The sequence below is a fragment of the Ostrea edulis genome, chromosome 2 (assembly GCF_947568905.1).
Source record: "Ostrea edulis chromosome 2, xbOstEdul1.1, whole genome shotgun sequence".
Taxonomy (NCBI): domain Eukaryota; kingdom Metazoa; phylum Mollusca; class Bivalvia; order Ostreida; family Ostreidae; genus Ostrea; species Ostrea edulis.
The window spans coordinates 45,305,429-45,328,328 of NC_079165.1; the positions used below are offsets into that span (position 1 = coordinate 45,305,429).

Genomic DNA, 22,900 nt, shown 5'->3' on the forward strand with positions numbered 1-22,900 from the left:
ATTTACCTCACCCCCATTCTCAAACTTCAGTGTGCTTCTTTGAACTGAACAGTAAGAAGCCATGAATGAGTGCCTGTCGTTTACATGGTGTATTTTTTAAATACTAATTTTGTCTTAATTCAAAGCAACAACACATATGCACTTCAATATTTTCTGCCATGCTGCATACTTATCTAATCTTCACTCAGACCCCACTCTATCTGTAAAAGGCTTGCAAATCAAGGAAATGCAGAAGAATACATCATTATCCCAAAAAATGATATGAAAGTGAAATGATTAATGCAATGAAATATCTATTTAAAAAGTTGATAGAATAATCAAACAAATAAAATGCTTACTATTTTAATTGATTAACCACTGATAAAAAACAAAAACAAATGTGTAATGATGAAATTAATAAACATTAATTATTAAAGTATTAGTTTGGGCAGGATGGATTAATTCAGTCTACAGAAATATCATAATTAATTTTCAATTGAAATAGAAGGGGTGTATTCAAACAGGATAATTTATTATCAATTGGCTTGGGTTCAGTGTGATAAAAAGGCCAACCTGCCACAGCAGATCACCAGTTCTGAAACCATCGACCACAGAGAAAATGTGTTTCGTGAAATTCTTGTCTTTTATTTCTAAAGTTGTAAATTTATAAATGAATATTTGAAGCATTTTTTGTTTCAAAACAACATTACATACATGAGTATTGTATGGGAAATTTAGAATCTGAGTTGTTAAGACATCTAACCACAAGACTACCAAATCTCATCTGAGCAAGATAAAATGTGAAGATAATGAACAATGATTAATCTCATAAATCCCATAAAGAATGTACAATTAAGAGAAGAGCAAACATGGACCCCTGGACACACCAGAGTCAAGGAGGAGTAAGCATCCCCTGTTGACCTGTCACACCTGCTGTGAGCCATCTATCTATAAACAGAGTAATCCGTAGTCAAAATCTGTAGTCATAATCTCACCCTTTGCCTCACTGAATTTATCACATGTATGATGGTATCAACAGCATAGTAAATTTTCACTTTATTTCCTCATTTGAAAAAGTAGAACAAACCATCACAGGTAGAAAACATTTTATTTAAACTATGGAAATAAGTCTCAACAGACAACAGTAATAAACATTATTAATTTTAACAAGCTACTCCACTTGGTGCCATATTAGAAACCCAACCCCAAATCTTGTTTTTTTTTAAGAAAAAGAAATGAGAAAATCATTCTTCATATGATTTGATACTCATACTTTATTTCATGTCACTATATGCATCCTACTGCACCACTGTGTTAATTTTTATATAAATATATTTATATTGAAGGCAAGAACATTGGAAATGTAGATATTTTCAAATGATCAAAAATCTTTTAAGGTTTGATGTGAAACTTGCTGTGTGGCATCCTACTTTGCAAAACTATCAACCAATTATGTAATTAAGTATGACTTTTATTGACTCACTTTTACATGAGTTATGGCCTTTTTATAAATTTATCAATAGTCTCAGCTTTTATTAGTCAAAAAAGTGTCTTTCAATATAAATGTATGTGCATTATGAATGCAATATTCCATGCAGATGAAGTGTTAAAAAGGTACTTATTTTGATATAGCTCCTTTAAATTGTTATGGTGAGCAGGCCATGGATTACTTTCTTAATTAATTTGGAGTCAGAAATCTCAGAAAGATCTTCAAAAGGATTTTCCGAGTGTTTAAGTCTCTAACTGAACCAGCTTGTACTCAAATGTTTTGTTTATGTTTTGGTTCCAAATACTTTAAATAACTAGGAAATTTCCCATGCAATCAATATACCATTACTAGAGGAGTCTGGGAAATACATCCACTAACATACAAGCATTAGGCTCTGTGTAGAAGTGTTTAGGTATTGACAAAGTTCGGGATTTGAAACAAATAGATATATATAAACCAAAGTACATATTTAAAATGCATTTATTTGACACATGTATGTCATTTTAGTGGTGTGTTTGTTTAAAGAATGTCGTGAGAAATATAATGTGTTGCCATTTGAATACCCTTCAAAAGAGGATTAATGTTGCAACAAGATAAATGTTTGGAATGTAATGATAGGGTGGAATATAGAGTCTGCTCTAAAATTTCATCAATGCGAATTTGACACCAATGTTGCCATGAGCTGAAAGATTTGTCTTATCGACTGTAAAATTTGCATCTTTGAGTCACTTCACAGTTTGTCTTAAAACATTGCATAATGAAAGATTAATGGCTGACTGCATCCTTTAGTGTCAGGATATCCACAAGTTTTTCTAGTGCAAATTATTTTAATTGATACTGAAGAAAACATCCCACTTTAACATTTGAAATGATATATGTTTAACTTTGACTTCTATCAGATAAGATTGGACAACAGACAGATTAAAGGGGGGTTTCTCCGAGACAAACTTAGCCACCCAAATCTTTTATCAGCCTCATCAAGAGTAAACACAGAAGCAGGGAGATCTAAAAATGGTACAAATTAAAAAGATATTTGTCCTTGACTCTTTCAACGTTGAGGGAGTCCTCCTCACATCGAATTATGACAAATCTACGTTTGATGATTCCACCGGATGGCAGAACTTTACTTTTAGATTCTCCCTATAAATAGCGGATTCCTCTCAAAATGTGCCACTTTACATTACATACTAATGAAGAATTACTAGGTGATTTTATTGGATCACAATGGACATCATTTTGTGTTTCTTCTGTTTGGCACTATTCGGTATGTTTTTGTATTAAATATCACTGTACTATGAAAAAACCCTTGACTCCAGTTTTAGATATTGTCTTTTTAAGAAATTTTGGAATAAAAAAGCATTTAATAATCTTTTTCTTCCTTTTTGTAGGACGTATACCATTTGCTGTTGGAGACGGTAATATTCCATTATTCTCACTCTTTGAAAAAAGATTTTTTAAAATAAAATTTGAAAGAAGAAAAAAGTAAAATGGATCTAAAAATGTCATATAGATATCTTATTTTAAAAGTATTTTTTAAAATGAAATTATTCTTTTTATTTAAGGATAAATTCTAAAACAAAGCAAGAAAATATATGCACAGCGATCATGTTTGTAGTTTAAGGTGTTCATATATTTTCTTTCTTTCTTTTTTTTTTTAAATAAAATTCAAATGTAGAAGTTTAAGTAAAACTGTCCTTTCTAAGTGCTATTATGTTTGAATGTGAAATTAATGATTGCTTAATTAATTTTTTCTCTCCAGATATTTGTAATCATCAGCTGGTGTCAGGAGTGAATCCTGTTCCAGACAGTGCTTTTTCAGCCTCCTCATCCTACCACAAGGGGAGTAATGCTAAAGACTACACGGTAGCCAGGGCTCGCATCAACACCACAGAGACCAAAGATGCAAAAGGCGTCTTACATATCGGGGCCTGGTCTGCCCAGGATCTCAATGTGGACCAGTGGATTCAGGTTGGATATTTCTATTTATGATTTAACTGTAAATCATATTTCATTTGCGAAAACTTTGCATAAATTAAATAAAATCTCCACTTTATTTAGTAATTTTTTTTTAGATGTATATAGTATTGAAAATTATGTGAAGATCTGATAATTCCAACAATCTTTTGCTAAGATTGCAGAAATAAAGTATTGCAAACTATATAAGTGATTTACAGTGTGCAGATTCCTAGCAAACTAATATTTCCTAGAACTATTGAACAAAATTATTGAATATCAATAATCAATTAAAGAAGAGTCCTTGTATCAAAATTTTTTGAAGAAGTCGATTGAAATTCACTTCCTTACAAATACTATTTCAGGTGGAGTTAAATGAACCAAGTCTTGTACGAGGCATAATGACCCAAGGAAGAAATGGTTGCTGCCAGCAGTGGGTGAAGAAATACCGGATTCTGTACAGTTTGGACTGTAGTAATAATACTAACAGCTGGCACCCTATCGGAGACCACACAGTCAATGACACAGTCAGTAGTACAATCAGTCTATAGAAAAAGAATTGATTTAATTCAAACAATTATTAGTCTTTATTTCAAACATTTGAAAATTAGGATCATTAAAACAGGCATACATGTGTATAATAATACCTATTCAAGATTATGCCTATGCAAGCCTTTATTAGATTTTAGTCAATCCTTCACAATCATATATACGGATTCCATAATTTTTGATCGATTTTATGCATTTCAAAATCATCTTGTAGAAAAATAAAATACAGCAAGACTAAAAGTCTTTGAAGTATCTGTTGTATCCCAAATAGGGATAAATGAATTTCTTACTTAATCCATCTGTTCAGTTTATTTTAACTAGATACCAAAGCCCACAATATTATAAATCCTAGGAATATCACAAAAATGTGTTGTACAGTTGATGAATTTAACACACTGTATCATATCTAATTTCTATGAGCAGTCACACAATGATTTTTCATTCAAAAAGTAATGTTATTGAAAGTCGATTGAAAATTTACCTAAGCAAATTGAAGGAAAAATTTTAAAAGATTTCATTGCATGACCATACTTTTAGATTAATTAAAATGTTAGCAGATATAATTAGGTGGAATATTAAAAGAAACTGAAGTATTGTATAGAGTCATGAAAGCTAGAAAAAAGTAATGCATTTGTGACTGTGTCAATGTTTTGATTTGTCAAAGCAGAAACAAGTTTGAAAAAACAAATTAGGAATGCATGTACATGTATGTCTAAAATAGAGGTGTAGGTAAAAATCTTTATTCACTGATTTAAAATGCTATTTTTGTTAAGATGTTAAAGATCAAAGATAGAAGACATTTTGTTATAACTTCCAGTAAAATAAAACATGTTCAAATCAAATCGAAGATCAAATTAGTGAAACTTGAGTAACTTCTTTAACCTTTTATAAATACTAAGATTGAGGAGGGGGGGGGGGGTCACAATGAATACATTTGGCACATTAATGCTATGGAATTAGAGAATTTACAAGTAAACCATTTTGTCTCAGGATATGAGATGTGGTAGAAAACTATATATAATAAAACCAGTACATATGTAATAAGGAATTCCTACATCTAATTCCTTATGCTAGTAACCATATAAGGAAGTCATTATATATTTTATATCATGAATATATACATATATTATGATATACTGTAAACAATGAAAATACATTGGAATTGATACATGTTGTAAGGAATCCATGTAACCAAGCTAGAATTCTTTATCATTTTCCAATCATTCAATTCTTCTAAACATCATAAGTGTCACCCTCAGGTAAATAACTGTTTTTGGTACATGTAAGTCATGAAGAGCTTGGATAATATAAAAAGTAGAAAGATTTTGTGTTGGTAGCAGCCTTGAAAATGTTCTTTGAGAATGCCATTTTTCTATTTATGAATGACTTCTGATAATATCACTTACAAAAATGGTAAATTTAATGATTATGATTTTAGTTAGTCAGCAACACTCAGTTTGTGTTTTATTTTATTTTGCAGATTTTCCTTGGCAATACAGATGAGAATTCAATTGTTAGTCATAATTTTGACTGCCCAGTTATTGCAAAATGTATCCGAATAAATCCTCTAGAATGGAATAACCACATCTCCATGAGATTTGACCTACTGGGCTGTGCTTTGAACACAGGTTAGAAGGGCCAAACACTTTTCGTCAAAGTACAAATTCATTATAGTTGAGGAATGAGAGGAAGTTTTCTGTTGACATCAATTGTATTGTTTACTCATGGTATGTTATGTAAAGATGATTACTGGCAGCCAGTCTCGTTTGATTAAGGTCGTATCCAAATTTATCACAGAATAATTTACTTTTTATCACAACTGATAGTAAGTTAATGTAGATGAAAGGCTTGATGATGGAAGCCTGGCTATACCACTCCTGTGTAGTCTTGACATAGAGTGCACAGAGTTCAATAATAATTAGTTACGAAATCCACTATAGGTAACTCAACAAGTGCTCCACCAACAACTGCAGCCAGCAATACAACATCATCAAGTAATGCCACAACAGGAAACAACAGCAATAGCACTGCTGCAGCAACCACTCAGAACACCAATAATACCAGTCCAACAGCACCCAGCAGCAACACAACACAGAACAGCAACACAACAACACCAAGTAGCACAACTGTTGGTGGCAACATCACTTCCTCTGGTAATACAACAGCTGCCATGACAACTCAGTCAGCAACAACTGGTATGTATTTTTCTAATAATTTTTTTGACTTGCTGAAGAAATGGACATTGATAGTAAAAAAAAATTACAAGGTTTTTTAACAGCTCATGTGTATTGCCATATGTAACATTCACATTAACAAGTTCTCTACGTACTGTATAATATCCTTGTTAAAATCTGAGAAATATTTTGTGATCTCATTCCAAACAGGTGCCACAACAGTGTCTAACAACTCTAAAACCAAGTCTGGAAGTAAGGTTTCATGCATTTAAAAAAATACACAAGTAAACAAAATGAAATTTCACTTTTCTGTCATTAAAAATTTTAATTGTAAAGATATTCCCAGAGAAATTTGATAAGAATGTTATGAACTTTGAAAATTCAACCAATGATTATAAATTATAAAGTAAACAAAAGAGAATAGATAAAAGTATAATATATGTTCATAAGTTTACAAGTTCCATTTCACGTTCTAACAATTTGTTAATCTCACAGAAGAAAATCTCTTTTATGTCAAGATACTCTTAAGTAGAGAAGTAAGCCAATGAAATCAGTCATTATTGACCATCATTTTTGACTAACAGATTGTGTGAAAGACTGCAAAGGCCTAACCAGTGGTGAATACCAGTCCTGTAAGACGTGTGGAGGCTACGTAACCTGTGTCTGGGGCACTCTGTTTGAGAGGCCATGTCCTACAGGGCTAGAGTGGAACGACAATCTCAAAGTCTGTGACTGGCCTAGTGCAGCTGGGTGTGCCTTAGCCGGTTAGGTCACTAAACATGGCCAGAACAGACTCCTCAAATATTGACTCGCAACATTGTTATATCATTTGATTTTGTCTCATATGTATTTATTACCTTAACATTTTTAATAAACTGCACTGCAATTTTTACCTGTGTTTTGGTTATATTTTCAATCAATGAATGATATAGTTACTCAACTGTTTTCTCCATGATAACCCTTTGAGGCTCCAATATACACATTTCTCACCTGCATGTAAATGAATGATATCAATGGGCTGGGACTACAGAAATTAACATGGATCCTTTCTACTAGGCAGTATTTTTCATATGATTTTCATTTTTTTTTTTTTTTAAAATACCGTATAAATGGAATTTTTAGTGAGATTTCCCCCCAAAAATGGGTATATATATTCAGTGAGAGTGAATTTAATGACTTTATAATTCCAGGGAAGATAATTATTGCCTCCGATATGGAATAAATTGTTAGCGATTTTCAATTTTAGCGATCTCATCACTCTCGCTGATAATGCCAAAATTAAATCCTTGCTAACAATTCTGCTTGTACAGTATGCCCCCATTGAAAAAAAAGGGGCATATTGGTTTGTAACTGTCAACTGGTAGGTCGGCTGGTAGACCCAAGCATTTCCTACTCAAACACTTAATTGCTTGGAGGATGTCGGCTTAATATATTGGTTTCCCTAAAGAGTAGATGACCCCTGTTAATATATAGATCACAAGGTCAAGGGTCAAACTTCTCTGCACATGGAAAGATATTGTCTGCTCAATAGAGAAGCCTATACTTGACAGACTTTTAACTTTGTACACTGGTTCCCCCTAAGAAGTAAATGTTTCCTGTTGCATGATTATCAGGTCACAAGGTCAAGGGTCAAACTGGGCATAGTAAGATAATGACTGCTTTACATTGTGAGACCCCTTTGCTTGACAGACATCAACCTTGGAATTCTGGTATATCCTAAGGAATAGATTACCCCTCTCGATTTTGAGGTCACAAAGTCAAGGGTCAGTCTAGTCTGGACATAAGAAGATATTGTCTGCTCAATATATTGAGAACTCTGTGCTTGAAAGACATCAAACTAGGTACACCTGTTCCTCCCAAGACGTAGATATCCCCTGTTGATTTAGATGTGAGGTGATTAACTACAATGGGAAGCATGAAAATTTATGAATAGTGCATGTTTTGCATTGTAGTTTATTACCTCACATACCCAACAAACTAAACTGATTCCTAAAATATATAGCCTACAACCAGTTTTGAACAAAATGGAGTTTGGGCTAGAAAATACGCCGTTATCTTCATGCATATGTAATATATACATAATTGTTGAATACTCTTATGACAATTCTTTTAAAAAAAACCAAACAACTTTGCACTTACATCCAGAAGTGCATACAAGTACGAAGGCTGTTCAATATGTAATGTGTATTGTACCACAGCGTGATAACACTTTGCACGATTTCGTGGATCAAACTTGGTACACATACACCTTATGCAAAGTGAAAATATTACATAGAGAGTACATGATTTGTTTGCTTTTACGATTTAAAAAATGTTTGTCAGTGACTGATGATTGCTGATACTACCTGAAGCCAAGCTCTACAAATCATGGTGCAAGAAAACCACCCTATATTAGCTATTTTCACGAGCATATTATGTACCATTGGCAGTACTCTTGTTATATATATCTTGTGTTGAAGATGAATTTCATTTCCTTACTGATTGTCCATTCTATGTTGAAGAGAGAAATATGTTTTTTAATGGTATATACAAGCTCAACAAAAATTTTATCTATCTAACAAATAAGGACAAATTTACTTGGTTGATGATTAATGAAGACAAACCAGTAATTGTCAAATTGAGTGAATATTTAGTGCAAACTTTCAGAAAAAGAAGTGATGCTTTAAAACTGCAAAAATCATTATAGTTTATTATTCATATATTGGTATAATACTGATACTGTCCATCTACTGGTATATATACATGATTAGCAATTCATATATGTATGTACTTGTTTCCCCAACATGCTGCATCCACACGCAGTTTGCAGTCTCTGTAACCTGTAGTTAATGTTGTAAACTTTCTTTCTTTTTTGAATTTCCTTCTTTATAAAATGTCTTACTGTTATGCCCTCTGGGCCCAAAATTGGAATAAACTTATCTTATCTTATATATTGAACGCATTGCTGGTGTGCTCCGTCTTGTAATTTGTTTATAATGCACATGCAGTCACTAGTAGAAACAAGCTTACAGTGTATGTAGAATTGTATTTAAGGTAGTATTAGCCATCATAAGCTGCAACATATTTTCTTTTACATTCAATTTGTATGAATTAGCTTAAAAACTGTGACAGGAGGTAAACAGGCAAACCAAGAGCTCTTTGCGTGAAATATTTCCCCAAAGATTGAAACTTAAGAACATTGTTGAGAATCAAAATCCTTGCAATACACACATCCCCCAAGTTTTTTTTTTTTTTTTTTTTTACAAAGGCCCTAGCTTGAAAACTGAAAGGAACCACTTTGTAATATTTTTCAAATTCAACAACCTGTAATTTTCTCAAAAATTTAAGAAAATCAAAATCCTTGTCACAGGCACATCTTCAATACCAATACAAACACTCTGTAAAATAGGAAGGTCCTCCATTGTGTGTGAGGAATAAGATGTACAAATCAGGTATCCTCCATTTATCAAATATTTCAAATAAAGGGATAAAACTCCTGCAAACAAGGTTGAATGGATCAAAATTGCAATATGATGAAGAGGGACTCACAAAGAAGCTACATAACAAGTTTCAGCTTTATATGTAAGAAAAATGATAATAGAAACAGAAAACCCTGAATAGGCGTATAATCAATTATTCTACTGTCAGATTTGCAAATAGCAGTTTACTGTAAACAACAGCACAATTTAAAGCCAAGGCTTATGGGTCACATTGCTCACTTGCACTTTCAAATTCATCTCATCTGAGCAACTTGTATCTACTGTGCACTATATGAGAATGCTTGCTTAATAACCAATATGAAAAACTGCTTTAGAAGCCTTAGGGGATTTTTTTGTAATCCTATGGAAAACTTTAAACCCGTTGTGGCCCAACTCTGGTCCTTGGGATCTGGGCTTGAACCTTGAAAAAAAAAGTTTTAAAATGGTTCAAACCATGACTTGGGGAATGTAAGGTCACAGTAGCAGTTTTTAAAATACTAAAAGAAAATTTCTGAACTCTAAAGAATCAAAGAGGTACAATATGTTGGATCAGAATGCAAGTATACACATAATATAATGTGGATTCAAGTTTGTACATATCATCATATCCAGAACCACAACCGGAGTTCAATATTTTACATAGGAATCTTTGCAATTCTTCTCAAGAACCTTAAGGGTACAATATGTCTAGTTAATGACAAATCAAGCGGGCTCTGGGTGGAACCACAAGAGGAGTTTAAAGTTTCACATTAGAATATATAGGAATATTCTTCCAAAGCCCTCTCGAGAACCAAAAGAGTTCAGTTCATACAAGCACCCTCATATAACACACGTTTAAGTTTGTCAACACTATGGCTCTACAGCCTGGGTGGGATCATATGATTGGTTCATACAGAAAAGTGCAACTGCTCAGGCACGTGATGTGATCGACTTGCATCTTTTTGTACTTAATATTCAGTAAGGGATTTTTTGGTATATGTAACTACAAACCCAGATTTTGTGCTTGACATTCTGGAGTAAAGAAAACTTTCTGTCTTTTGACCTCAGCACCTTTAATATGATCAGTATGTATTGGCACATGACATATAATTTGCATTACATAGTAAACATTATTGAAATGAAACAACCATGGTTATTAAATTGATATATCAAAGCTGTTAAATCTCTCACCGGACCCTTTCAAAAAACAGTATTAACAGGGCACATTTATCTGCCATATATCCATGAATTGAATACACAAAGCTAGCTAAGATATATACCCTTCCCTTCATGTTTTGATTTTAGTAAAATATTCTAGCATTCAAATCCTGAGCAGAGAAATCTGCCCAGTACACAGAAGTGCAGTAGATACTGTATACAGAGAAATCTGTCCGGGACACAGAAGTGCAGTAGATACTGTATACAGGGCTATTTTCACACATTTTTTTTTTTATATTTCCCTTTTCCACTTGCAGATGGTTTCACCCTGTTTTTCCCCCATTTGTGTTAAAAGAGAGATAATCAAATAATTGAATGATATATATATATTATTACTACAGTAACTTGATCCGAAGAGTCGGATCATGTCGAGTTGACAGGCGCGGATCATCAGATCACACGAGACGCGAAGCGTCGAGTTTGATCTGATGATCCGCGCCTGTCAACGAGACGTGATCCAACTCTTCGGATCAAGTTACTGTAGTAATGATAAATTTATTATATACCCCCTTCTGCATTTTAAATCCACATTTATAAGATGATAAATGTAATCCAAATTATCAAAAACAGACATACCATGAAATTATGTTTTGTGTACGTAGTTTTGTTTTGTGACGTGGTCAATATTTTCCACAAATAACGTTGCGTTGATGCATTGTGACGTGATTGTGACGGCATCAGTTTCAGAGGATACTGATACGGAATCAGAAAACCACAGTGTGGTGATCCGGAAAACCGGATCACACGCTGTGAAATCCACAGTATCAACGAACGATACATTGATGGGTATATAATAAATAATATGAATTTTTGAAGTCTTATTCATAATGACAGTGAAAGGGGTAAAAATAAAAATGGGAGCAAACATTTCGATGTATACAGTAAAAATATGTCAGAAAGGACAAATGGTCATCAAAATCAATAAAGAAGTGTATGATTTCTACTGAATTTGCCCCCCCCCCCCCCCCCCCCCAAATCTAGGTGATGGTAAACATGTCAAAAACTGTACATTAAGGGCACAAAGAGTGTTTTTCCATGAACTATGATTCTGATGTCACAAATAAAGTACAGGAAGCAAAAAGATTCACATAACTTGAACATTAAAAATACATGTATACAATACAATGTTTTTAGAATGTGAGCTGAAATTGCTCATTTTTTTTAGTTATATTTTTTTTAAATATAAAAACAATAGCAAAAGCTTAAAGCAACAATGGACAATCAAACTAAAATATAATGTCCTAAACAATATGCAAAAAAAAAACCCTGAAAAAAAACTATACATGTACATGTATTTTAATGTATTGCACACATCACATTCCTTGTATTTTAATATCACTTCCTTTAAAAGGCACATTCATGATTGTTTATATAAAATACATGACTTTATATCTGACCATTCAAATATCATATAACAACCACAAAACAATCATACTTTGGAACTGCACAAATGATACAGATTTGTTACTTCCATTTTTTGTAAACTCATGTGGATGGAGGTTCCTGCTCGTATGTAGAATTGATGTGACTAGAATCCGTATCTCTGAAAACCCTCAAGTTGGCATACTTTTCTCTGATGGAATACGTTACTGCTCCAAAAAGAAAGTACCCACAACCACTTCCTGTCAAATTAAATAAAACCAAAATGATTTTATAATAAAACTGAATATATTGCATATTAACCATTTGACACCCAAGGGCTATGTACCCTTGTGACAAATGGTTACTTAATATATTTACATGCAACTGACCTTGGAGTAAAGAAATGTAGGTTGGATGCAATTCTATAATTCTATCCACAGGCAATTGCATCGCTTGGGGGTCGAATTTACTATATAAAGAGTTTATATAGTAAATTCGACCCCCAAGCGATGCAATTGCCTGTGATTCTATCAGCCCAAATTTCTGACAAATACAAAGGTTTCATCAGTACTTTATAGTGAGAAATAACTCACAGTGTATATATTCACTATATTCATGTTGTTAATACTGGTTAAGCATGATTTCAAACGAGTGACCAAATATACTGAACACTTTATCCCATGTTATTTGTCATTCTTCCTGTACAATGTAATATATACAGGTAAAGGGAGGTAACTTTTATTCTCTACAATTTTTTTGTGAATTCATCAAACTGTAATCCTATCAGAAAAAGGAAAAACATAAAAATTACAACCTTAATCCCTGTAGAGTGCCCTCCCAGTAATCTCAAGTGTCATTGCTAATAACAAAACCCAGGCTTTCCACTAGCAATTTTTACATATAATGTAAGTGAGGCTGTCCACTAGCAAATTTTACATATAATGTTAGTGATGCTAGGAATGTTGCCAGCAAGTCAACTTTAATGAAACATAAATATCTCAATGTCAGGTATAGGTGTTTCAACAAAAATATAACATCAGGTTCTGGGCCACAATGCTCACCTAAATCACCTCACTCTTTCATATTTTCTAATACTTTATACTCTTTTTTACCCCCCCAAATAAACCCTGGGGGTAATGGTTTTTTAACATACCTGAATCTACACTACATGAGCATATGCCAAATTTGACAGATTTATGGTTCTTGAGATTTTTTCTTCTTACACAATTGTTTGTTCTTGAGAATAAGATTCTTTAAAACAATATTTCCCAGTTATCTCCCTTTGGAAGAGATTATGGTTCTCCACTTGAATAAACTTAAATCCCCTTCTTGAAAGGATACTTTATGCCAGTTTAAAGCCAAGTAGCAGAGCACAACAACAGACAGCTGATGGACAGACAACAGACATTTTAATCAGCTAAGCTGAATCTCTAGTACTCTACATTCACAGTCATCTCATATGAAGCAAAATGCTTGAATGACTGAGAAGCACTACAGTACATTACATCATGTAATGGCATCATGTGGACTGCGAATATCCCATTTACATCAAATCAATCCAGCATAATATCATGCGACAGAAATTCTTCTGCATTCTTACACAAGACCAAACGGAATAACATGTACATGTACTTCCATGTAATGGCTCCATAAATCCTGTTGTGCATGATCTTACAATCATTATTTTGAGTAAATGATTCCCGTCTAGCATCATACATAAAATGATCTATGAATCCTTTCTTATCTAACAAACTTAGGACATTTGTGCAGTATTAACAATATTTGTTGATTAGAAAAACCTGCTTTTCTCCATACCATTCTTTAGTGTATTCCCACCTAGCTTAAACTAAGCTGTTTTGTTGACAGTGTTGGTTTTCCTCGATAGTAAGCAATATATGACATGACATTGTGAAATCACATTATCACCGGTGTGAGATCGGCTTTACCCATGTCAGATTTTTCTGTCTTACACTGCTACGACATCATTGATTGTGATGTCATATATTTTCTATGATTTACGTAACACAATGAAGTAAAATATTTTGTATTGTTTTCATTAAATTTCAATATGAATATAGCTTTCTGGTGGACAACCTTAGGTTTTTTAGTTTACACTGTGTTAGCATAAACCATTTGTGTGTACTATGTTCTTTTTGCCTGTCTAATTAGTTTTTGCACTGAAGTTCAAATGAGGACTGTGATCATTTTGAATTTTCTCAAAGCTCCTGAATTTATGCACTAAACTGTGGGTAAAATATGAAAAAAATAATCTTTCATTATTTACTCATATGAGATAGGGAAATCCCACCTCTAGAACAAGATTCACTGTCTAGAACTCAGCATAGCCTCATCCTAGACTGTGAGTCGTGTCCCTTTGGTGGAATTTCCCTATCCCACACTAATACTAATGAAGGATTCTATTAGTCACAATCAAGCACTACATGTTACATACAATCAATATTTAGGTAAATATGCTCAATAATTTTTACTGTAAATTATCTATATTCATTATGTTATCAGCATGGGTATTTGTAACCCTAGTCTTGTATGTACATGGGGTCACATTAACCTGCTGTGGTCTTCAGCCAAAGTTATCTTTAACCAAGAAGTTCTTAAAATGTATTGCAACAAAATGGACAAATATTCTGAGAGCATGGCATGGCACTATATAATCCCCTACCGGTTGCAAAAATTATTGGACCGCAACAATATTCGAAGTTCATTATATACTATGCTAGTGAAAAAATCAAGGGACCAAAACAAAATTCAAATTTGATCTGTAACTTGTCATGGCAAAGCAATGTACCAAATATCAAATGAATATCTGCAAGCACAACAAGAAAATGTCCAGAAACTGATAATTCACGCTATTTTTCTAAATTGAAGGGCTATAACTTAGAATAAATCTATTGAACAAGATGAAATTCGAACTTGTAACTTATGGCAAAGCAATGCACCAAATAAGAAATGAATATCAGCAAGTACAACATAAAATAGTCCGGAACACTGATAATTCATGCATTTTTCTGAGTCCAAGGGCATACCTTAGTGAACAATCAGCGGACCGAGATGAAATTCAAACTTGATCTCTAACTTATTATAGCAAAGCATTACACAAAATGTGAAATAAATATCTGCAAGAAAAGAAAAAAGTGCAGAAAACTAGCTTGCTGGACTGACGGACAGAGACAGACGGACGGAGTGCAAACCCAAAGTCCCATTCGACTGTATTGATAGGGGACTAATTAACTTTTCAACTTATATAAGTGCATGTTATGTGATTGAGGCAATGATGAGTGACAATTTGCAATATTTGCATATAATAGAATATATTACATGAAATATCAGAAAACATACTGTGGAATCATTAGATTTTGTGGGGGCTCGTGGATTTCATAACAAAATACAGATTTTATGTCTCAATGTACAGAAACAACATCAATGAAAATATCCCAACAAAACTGTAAAATATTGAAAATTTATAAAAAAAACTCCTCCACAAATTTAAATAATCCCACAGTAAGCAGAAATTATGTTCATTTACCTAATAAAACAGCAATAAAAATCCACCAGTTGTATTGCATAACAGCCAACATAATGATATACCCCAAGAAGGCATTGAAAAAATGAGTCAACATTCCACAAACATGGTACTTCAATCTGGAAAAAAAGTTGCTAGCCTTAAACCTCATCTGAGGAACACCCTTTCTTTATTCAATGATAAGAACAAAAAGGTTATAAAAGTCCTTAAAAGGAAAAATATTACATTATAGAATATGCTCATCTGCGGAACTTTCCTTTTTTCTTCTTTCTCATCATAATGTTACAGAAGATGGTTTTCTATAGCTACAGCAGCAATTACTGTTAATAGTCCCACCACAGAGAAGAACGACACTATACATATTCAGCATCATTAAAGCTGTATGATCCAATGTTCATCTATTATTTTTATACATAATTTCTTTAAAGCAGATTAATCACTACACTAGTTTGATTGCAGTTTACACCAGTAGTCCGTCGCTCTGCATGAACCATATCCACTAAATGGTCACTCACAGTTATGAAACTACCGCTTGACAGCTTGGTGAGGTTAATTAGTAATACTGCAATTATCAATCAATCCAACAAAATCCTGAAAGCTAGATGATATAATTATATGATTTGACAGTGACAGTCATTTGAGACATTTCATAATGCAACAAATAAAGAATACACTGTATTCTGTGTTTTCCCCCTTCATGATTGCCTAAGAGACCTTGACTTTGAGAAATGCAGGAATCTTCCTCTTACCATGGGGTACATGTATACTATATCCAACCTTTATTGGTACTGTTTCTATCTTATTTTGTGCTGAAAAAAATCACCAATGTTAGTTTGATCTTGAAAAACAATAGACTTCTATGTCCAATCATTCGAAATATGTACTTTAGGCTTGATGACCATAACCTTTTAAGTATTGGTTTTATATGCCTCACAGAGTGCTGACAGATGGATGAATGGATGCAATGCACCTTACCAGAGTACGACTCATCGCTGATGAGCATATGGAAATAAGCTGACAACCTTCTTGTAATGGTTTCTTACCTTCTCTGTTTAATCTTCTCGAGACTAGAAGGAATCATGAGTGAAGCAAACAGGGGGGATAAGTCCTGATTTTTGGCATCTGTCTGTCCATATGTTAGAGGATTTTGTTGTAATCTGACAGTCCAGTAAAACATTAAACTTTTTGTTCCTTCCAGGAGAAATGTTCCTAAGAAGAACACAGCTGATGCGGCTATGGTACCTGTGTCATATGATGCGTGGGTGTTAACATCTATTAAAATACACAATGATTCTGAGCAATATACAATCAGTTATAAAAATGACTTACCCGGAATGTTTGTAACATTTATGGTCTTCAGGAGTAGGTGTTCAATATTGGTATTGAATTCAAAGTAATGCTACAATAGAAATTATGTGAGGTACAAATTGAGAAAATTCTTTAAACCACTCTTGTAAATGTATATATGTAATGTCTATTCTTACTAGTTATGCCAAGGACAGGATCCAAAGAAAAAATTTCTTAGGCACATGTTTACAAGGCACACTTAATTTTTAGATAACTTGAGATGACGATATTGTGGTTAAATTTCGTTAAATTAGGCCCTTTGATATCATAAAAGTTAGCTGTTCAGTTTTTTCCACCATCATGAATGTTTTAAAACCAAATACTATGAAAATATAAGGAATCAGTCTAGTTTGTAGATATGTGAGGTGATTAACTACAATGGAAGATGTGATCCTGTGCATAATGACAAACTGCCCTGTTGTGTGCATCATTAGGTAGCCTGTAGATAAGTGACAGCCACCACATTCTATACCCTAGCTCCTCCCAGCTTCTGTAAATTTGTTATAGAATAAGGGAATGATCTATCACAGCCATGTTGTTAAGTGCAAGCTTAAGGATGTAATTAACACACCAGAAAAACTGAAACATTTTGGAAGGAAAGTGTACAATAATATTTTGAAATTGAAAACTTCAATTTTGACTTTGATTGTTAGCAGAAACATAATGTATTCTCTTTAGAGAAGTGAAAAAACACAGCCCATGTCCACTTCTCTTCGTAAACCTTCATGTTTGATTCTAAAAAACGGGTAAATGTCGGAACCGGTGAGGGTTTACACTTTCACCAGTGCTTTTACTTAAGTATACTGGATTTACATAACTTACAAATAACTATCTATCATCTGATTGGTCAGTCATCTTATTCGCAGTTGTGTTAAGTAGGGCCATAGAAATATGTCAGAGGAAAAAAGCATTATAAACAGATCAATTTTTGACAAATTCTGTACACACAACCCTTATATACAAAAAAAATATGTATATATAATTAAGTGCATATTGACCTCCCATACATTTTTCACCAGACCGACAGTCTCTACATCAGCTGTATATCACGTGATCAAATATCAAGATAAAATCGTACCGTGTATGTATAAATCGTTCCATTGGCACGATATCCAGATATCAATGCAAGTTAAAGTTAATATTACTTCAAAACATATTAATTTCTTAATTTGAAAAGTGATGGGAGCAAGTTTATCGTGACTTGTAACATGTCTAATTTTTGCATTGAATATGCAAGATGCGGCGATTTTTGCATATACGAAGTTGAATCTAGCCTGAAAAACATGTTTTCTGTTGAAGCCACAACTTGCTTGGAGCCTCCCCTAACTTTCCTTTTGCACTGAAGTTCACATGTCACATAAATCAAACATCTTTCACTCAAAAACCTCGGGGTGTCATGCCAATGATGAAATTTATATGTACGGAAACCCTGTTTATGCAAATGACTTCATTGTGTAAGTCACTATATACATGCAGATTAGGGGCGATATCAAGATCACAATATAATATGGATATTACTTTAGCATGTATGTTAAATAAAGAAGAAATTGAAAATATTTCAATATCAAAGAGAATTAATATAACCCATTTGACAGAAACTTTTACACGATTGCGGTTTAATGTTTGACAGCGGTGGTAAATAAAGATAAAATATTTTGACATTTCCAACCGCAAAAGGAATGTAGATATGTACGTCATGACATTCATCATGACGTATTTTTCATTGTTACGTCATGTAATGTGCCGGTGCGGTAAAGAACATTTTTTACAGCACTGGTATTTATGAGGAAAGCCTTAACTCAGCCGCGTTGTTATGTCATCTGATTGTCTTGTGTAATAGAGATTCAGGGTGGTTTTGCCCTGATTAAACTCTAGTCCACCTGGCCCTTGCAAATCACAGCAATGTGAAGCAGAGAAGGGATAGGGGACCAGGGAATATAGAGAGACTGAAGGAAACTTCTTTTTATCAAGTTGTACCTAGATTTGTCTCTGGTAGACTAAATACAAGATGTACTGTGAGCAATGCTCACTAAGAATACCCCCCCCCCCCCCAATCTCCCAAAGGGTGTTGTTAATAGGTATAAATTACCTCTTTCCTGAGTGTAAAAATATGGTATGCCTTTGTAGAAGAAAATGGAAGATATAGTCCGAACACAAATCCATGGCATAAACCTATAATTTTGACCTTGAGATTAAAGGTCAAGGTCATAAAGGGGTCATGAATGTACATGGCACATAGTCTCATGGTGATACACCCATGTCTTATGGTATGACTATGTCAAAACCCTATAATCAATTTTGACCTTGAGGTTAAAGTTCAAGGTCATATAGAGGTCATGAATGGCCCTGACACGAATCCATTGTAAAAACGTTTAATTTTGACCTTGAGGTCAAGGTCATATGGAGGTCATGAAGGTACATGACACATCGTCTCATGGTGATACACTCATGTGTCAAATATGGTATGCCTATGTCAAAGAACAAAGAAGTTATGGCTCTGACATGAATCCATTGTAAAAACCTTTAATTTTGACCTTGAGGTCAAGGTCATATGGAGGTCATGAAGGTACATAACACATCGTCTCATGGTGATACACTCATGTGTCAAATATGGTATGCCTATGTCAAAGAACGACTAAATAGATGAACAAGTTTATCAATAAAAATATAAGACTGGTACTTCTTCGAAAAACCCATAGATAAATTAAATAAATGAATTGTTTAGAAAGTACCAAAGACATTTTTGATAAGCAGACAAGTTTTCTCATACATATGTAAATGTACCATAACATCTTAAAAAGCAATCACAAACTGTTGCATCACATGATCCAGCACCCCCTCAAGCCACAGTGTACCCTTGAAACTTGAAATCCAAAAATAAAAATCTTTAGACTAATATTTGGATGTTACTGGGCGTTTAGTGCCAGAGGAATTTCATAATCAATAAATAGGGCAAGCCGTTTTACTATTTATTCGAAAAAGCGATATCTCTTTAACTTTGAGAGATATCTCTTAAAGGTTAAAGAGATATCACTTTAAGAAAAAGAAATATCTCTTTAAGTAAATGAGATTTCTCTTTCAGAAAATGTAATAGAGATATCTCTTTACAAGATATCTCTTTAATTTAAGAGATATCTCTGAAAGTTAAAGACAATGACATGGCCTTAATAAATTGAATACAATGGTTACTCCCATTTATGACCTTCCCCTTTTGTATGACGTAAAATGATTAAAATGGCTGAACATGTATAGGAGGTCTCTACCGTAACGAACAGTATATGTGTATAATATGTTTGTATTTTTCATTCATACCCGTGTGCACATAGAAAGATGAAAATGCCTGCATCTTTTCACTTCCACAGGGTTGAAACTTAATTAAATTTCCAGGAGCCATGTGGGAGCCCACAACAAAACATACTAGCCCACATCTGATGAAATACAATGCAAGAAATCAATGAGACATGTGAATGGATCATGCATGTATATTTTGTGTGTGTTTGATTCATTATAAAACAGGTTTCCAAACTTTTTAAATTTTATATAATATGCGTAAATATACTCTAATTTTAAAAAATCAAGAGAGAAATCTCTTCCTGTTAGAGAGATACCTCTCTTGAACTTGGAAAGTGATATCTTTTCCATTTAAAGATTAAAGAGACATATTTCATTAAAAATCTTATAAAGATATCTCTTAAAGTGAAAGAGATATTTCTTTAACTTAAAGAGAGATCTCGTTATCTTAAAGTGATATCTCTCTAAGTGAAAGAGATATCTCTAAGTGAAAGAGATACCTCTCAAAGTCAAATTAATTTAAAGAGATATATCTTACTTTAAAGAGATGACTGTTAAAGTTAAGAGATATCTCTCAAAGTTGAGAGATATCTCTTAACCTTGAGATATATCTCTTATCCTTGAGAGACATCTCTTTAAAGTAAGAGATATCTCTTTAGATTAGAGATATCTCCTTTTCGAATAAATAGTAAAACAGCTTACCATAGATGTAAAGATGAGAATTTTTTTTCTTCTAATTTACCGTACATAATTGAGTATGATTATCACTTGGGGCATTTCAATGAAGTATACATATTTTACTTTTATTATATGGAAATTGATAATATTCTGAGATGTGCTTACAATTCAAACAGGTTGGGAACACTTCCCCTATAGCGAGATATTCTCGCTAAAACGCGATTATCCCTCTTTAGCGAAAGATAAAACATTACCATAAACAGGTGTTTTGGCGTCTTTATTGAAAATAATGGCAAATCCTGTGCAACGCGGAATAAGTGCGACACACACTCAACATGATGCGAATTGTTTCTATGAAATTGACAACATTGTCAAGAAATTGCATATCAAAGTTGCTGTGTAAGAGGGAAGCAGTGTGAAATCCAACGACACTGTGAGTGTTTTTGTTTTGATTAATGTATTTTGCAAAATATCAGACATTTTAGCACCTTTTCTTCTTTTCACATGAAACACGAAGCAATGTACTCCACGGGTGTTTTTCTCGGTTGTACAGGATATATTTACTCTCGCTATAGAGAGGGATAATACCGAGCAAAGCTCGCACGGGCCAAAGGTCCGTCCGCGAAGCAAGGCTCTAAAAGTAACACGTATGTAAAAGAAAAAAGTCAAAATCAGCAAAAGAAAAAGAGAAAATCTCTATATATGTTCACTGAAATTTTTGTGATCCATATGGGCGCCGCCATTTATTTTTTCATTACCTGCTTCAACAGTTATTCGTGTTTTATTTTGAATGCCAATAATAGAAGACTCTAACGTGCAATTCGTAATTTAAACACTCAATTTGTTCAAAGTGAATAGTATAATTATCATTGTAACAGGTTTTAGCAAATAAATACATATAAAACCGTAATACGACTAAATAGATGAACGAGTTCATGAGTTTCTTTGAATAAGAATATACGATAAAATTACGGTTACTTTTTTACCATTTTGAATTTATTGGTTAATTTTGTTTAGTTTTAACGGCCTTTTTCATTGCATACGGAATATATTATTGTTGTTTATAATTGTTTGCTTTGAAAAAGAGCAAAAAGTCGAGGCTAAATGTGACGTCACAACGCACAGTTTACGTCGCCTTGTGTTTTATTTCCCGCGTTCAATGAATAGGCAGATCATGTAAAACTGTTGTCCCCATATAAACTCCTTTAATATTGAGATGTTACTGGGTGTTTAGCGCAAGGAAATTTCATTCAAAATATATAATTTTAAATGAATCATAATCTACCGTATTTAACGGAATTATGATTACCACTCGGGACACGGAGTTACGTATATGCTTCGCTCAGTCCAACGGTCACACCGTATACATGTTAGCGTTACAGCGAGAATATCTCGCTATAGGGGAAGTGTTCCCAACCTGTTTCATGCTTTGCTCAGTCCAACAGTCACACAGCTATACACATTATTGTAATAGGTAAATTTTAAGAATAGTGATGGGCAACTGTTTACTTTAGAACTTTTTGCCAACGTACCTTCATTTCATTCATTTTGATGTTTGTATGATGTACAAAATATCAAATTTATGTATCTCATGCCTTATGACAGATTATTATGACGCCGCCATCTTAATATCATGTGACAGGTAATAAGGTTTGTAAACCGAAAAGCTGAAGATATTCCGAATTGCTATTTTTGTATATATATATTTTCCCTTCTAATACATGTGACATTAAACAATTTGTGGTTACTATTGTAATTTTTCAATAGTGAAACATGTAAATTTTCTTAAAATTATTTTACATTCATGAACGCATTCTCTTCCACAGAGTTATCGGTCCTTTCTCTCCCTTATAAGGGAGAGAAAGGACCGATAACTCTGTGG

The 22,900-nt window shown here is 33.4% G+C and overlaps 2 protein-coding genes across 3 annotated transcripts in view; one reads left to right on the forward strand and one right to left on the reverse strand.

The window, feature by feature from the left end:
* Window positions 1-9,072, forward strand: part of LOC125679936 (uncharacterized) — a 70,994-nt gene extending 61,922 nt beyond the window's left edge. The window contains exons 68-74 of the mRNA XM_056153383.1: window positions 2,857-2,883; window positions 3,228-3,436; window positions 3,787-3,948; window positions 5,451-5,598; window positions 5,911-6,165; window positions 6,355-6,396; window positions 6,729-9,072. Of these exons, the coding sequence (XP_056009358.1) occupies window positions 2,857-2,883; window positions 3,228-3,436; window positions 3,787-3,948; window positions 5,451-5,598; window positions 5,911-6,165; window positions 6,355-6,396; window positions 6,729-6,913 (1,028 nt within the window). The 3' untranslated portion in view covers window positions 6,914-9,072. The remainder of the gene's footprint in view (window positions 1-2,856; window positions 2,884-3,227; window positions 3,437-3,786; window positions 3,949-5,450; window positions 5,599-5,910; window positions 6,166-6,354; window positions 6,397-6,728) is intronic.
* Window positions 9,073-10,629: 1,557 nt separating this feature from the next.
* LOC125679611 (uncharacterized) lies at window positions 10,630-22,673 on the reverse strand. Of its 2 annotated transcripts, XM_048918955.2 has the most exons (6): window positions 22,551-22,620; window positions 20,362-20,477; window positions 17,032-17,101; window positions 16,746-16,944; window positions 15,706-15,821; window positions 10,630-12,421 (listed from the first exon to the last, which is right to left on the reverse strand). In XM_048918955.2, exons 2-6 carry the CDS (start codon window positions 20,371-20,373, stop codon window positions 12,285-12,287), a joined length of 534 nt encoding a protein of 177 aa, XP_048774912.1. In that variant the 5' UTR covers window positions 20,374-20,477; window positions 22,551-22,620; the 3' UTR covers window positions 10,630-12,284. The 2 variants fall into 2 exon arrangements, with proteins under 2 accessions (XP_048774912.1, XP_048774911.1); XM_048918954.2 differs by lacking the exon at window positions 20,362-20,477 and having other exon boundaries at window positions 22,551-22,673.
* Between the last annotated feature and the right edge of the window lie 227 nt (window positions 22,674-22,900).

What these genes read in the sequence shown, in the direction of transcription:
- LOC125679611 (XM_048918954.2), bottom strand. An exon ending in AAATGTTACAAACATTCCGG is followed by an intron (nt 16,945 to 17,031) that starts GTAAGTCATTTT and finishes CATATGACACAG; the next exon opens with GTACCATAGCCGCATCAGCT. An exon ending in TTTTATTGCTGTTTTATTAG is followed by an intron (nt 12,422 to 15,705) that starts GTAAATGAACAT and finishes TTAATTTGACAG; the next exon opens with GAAGTGGTTGTGGGTACTTT.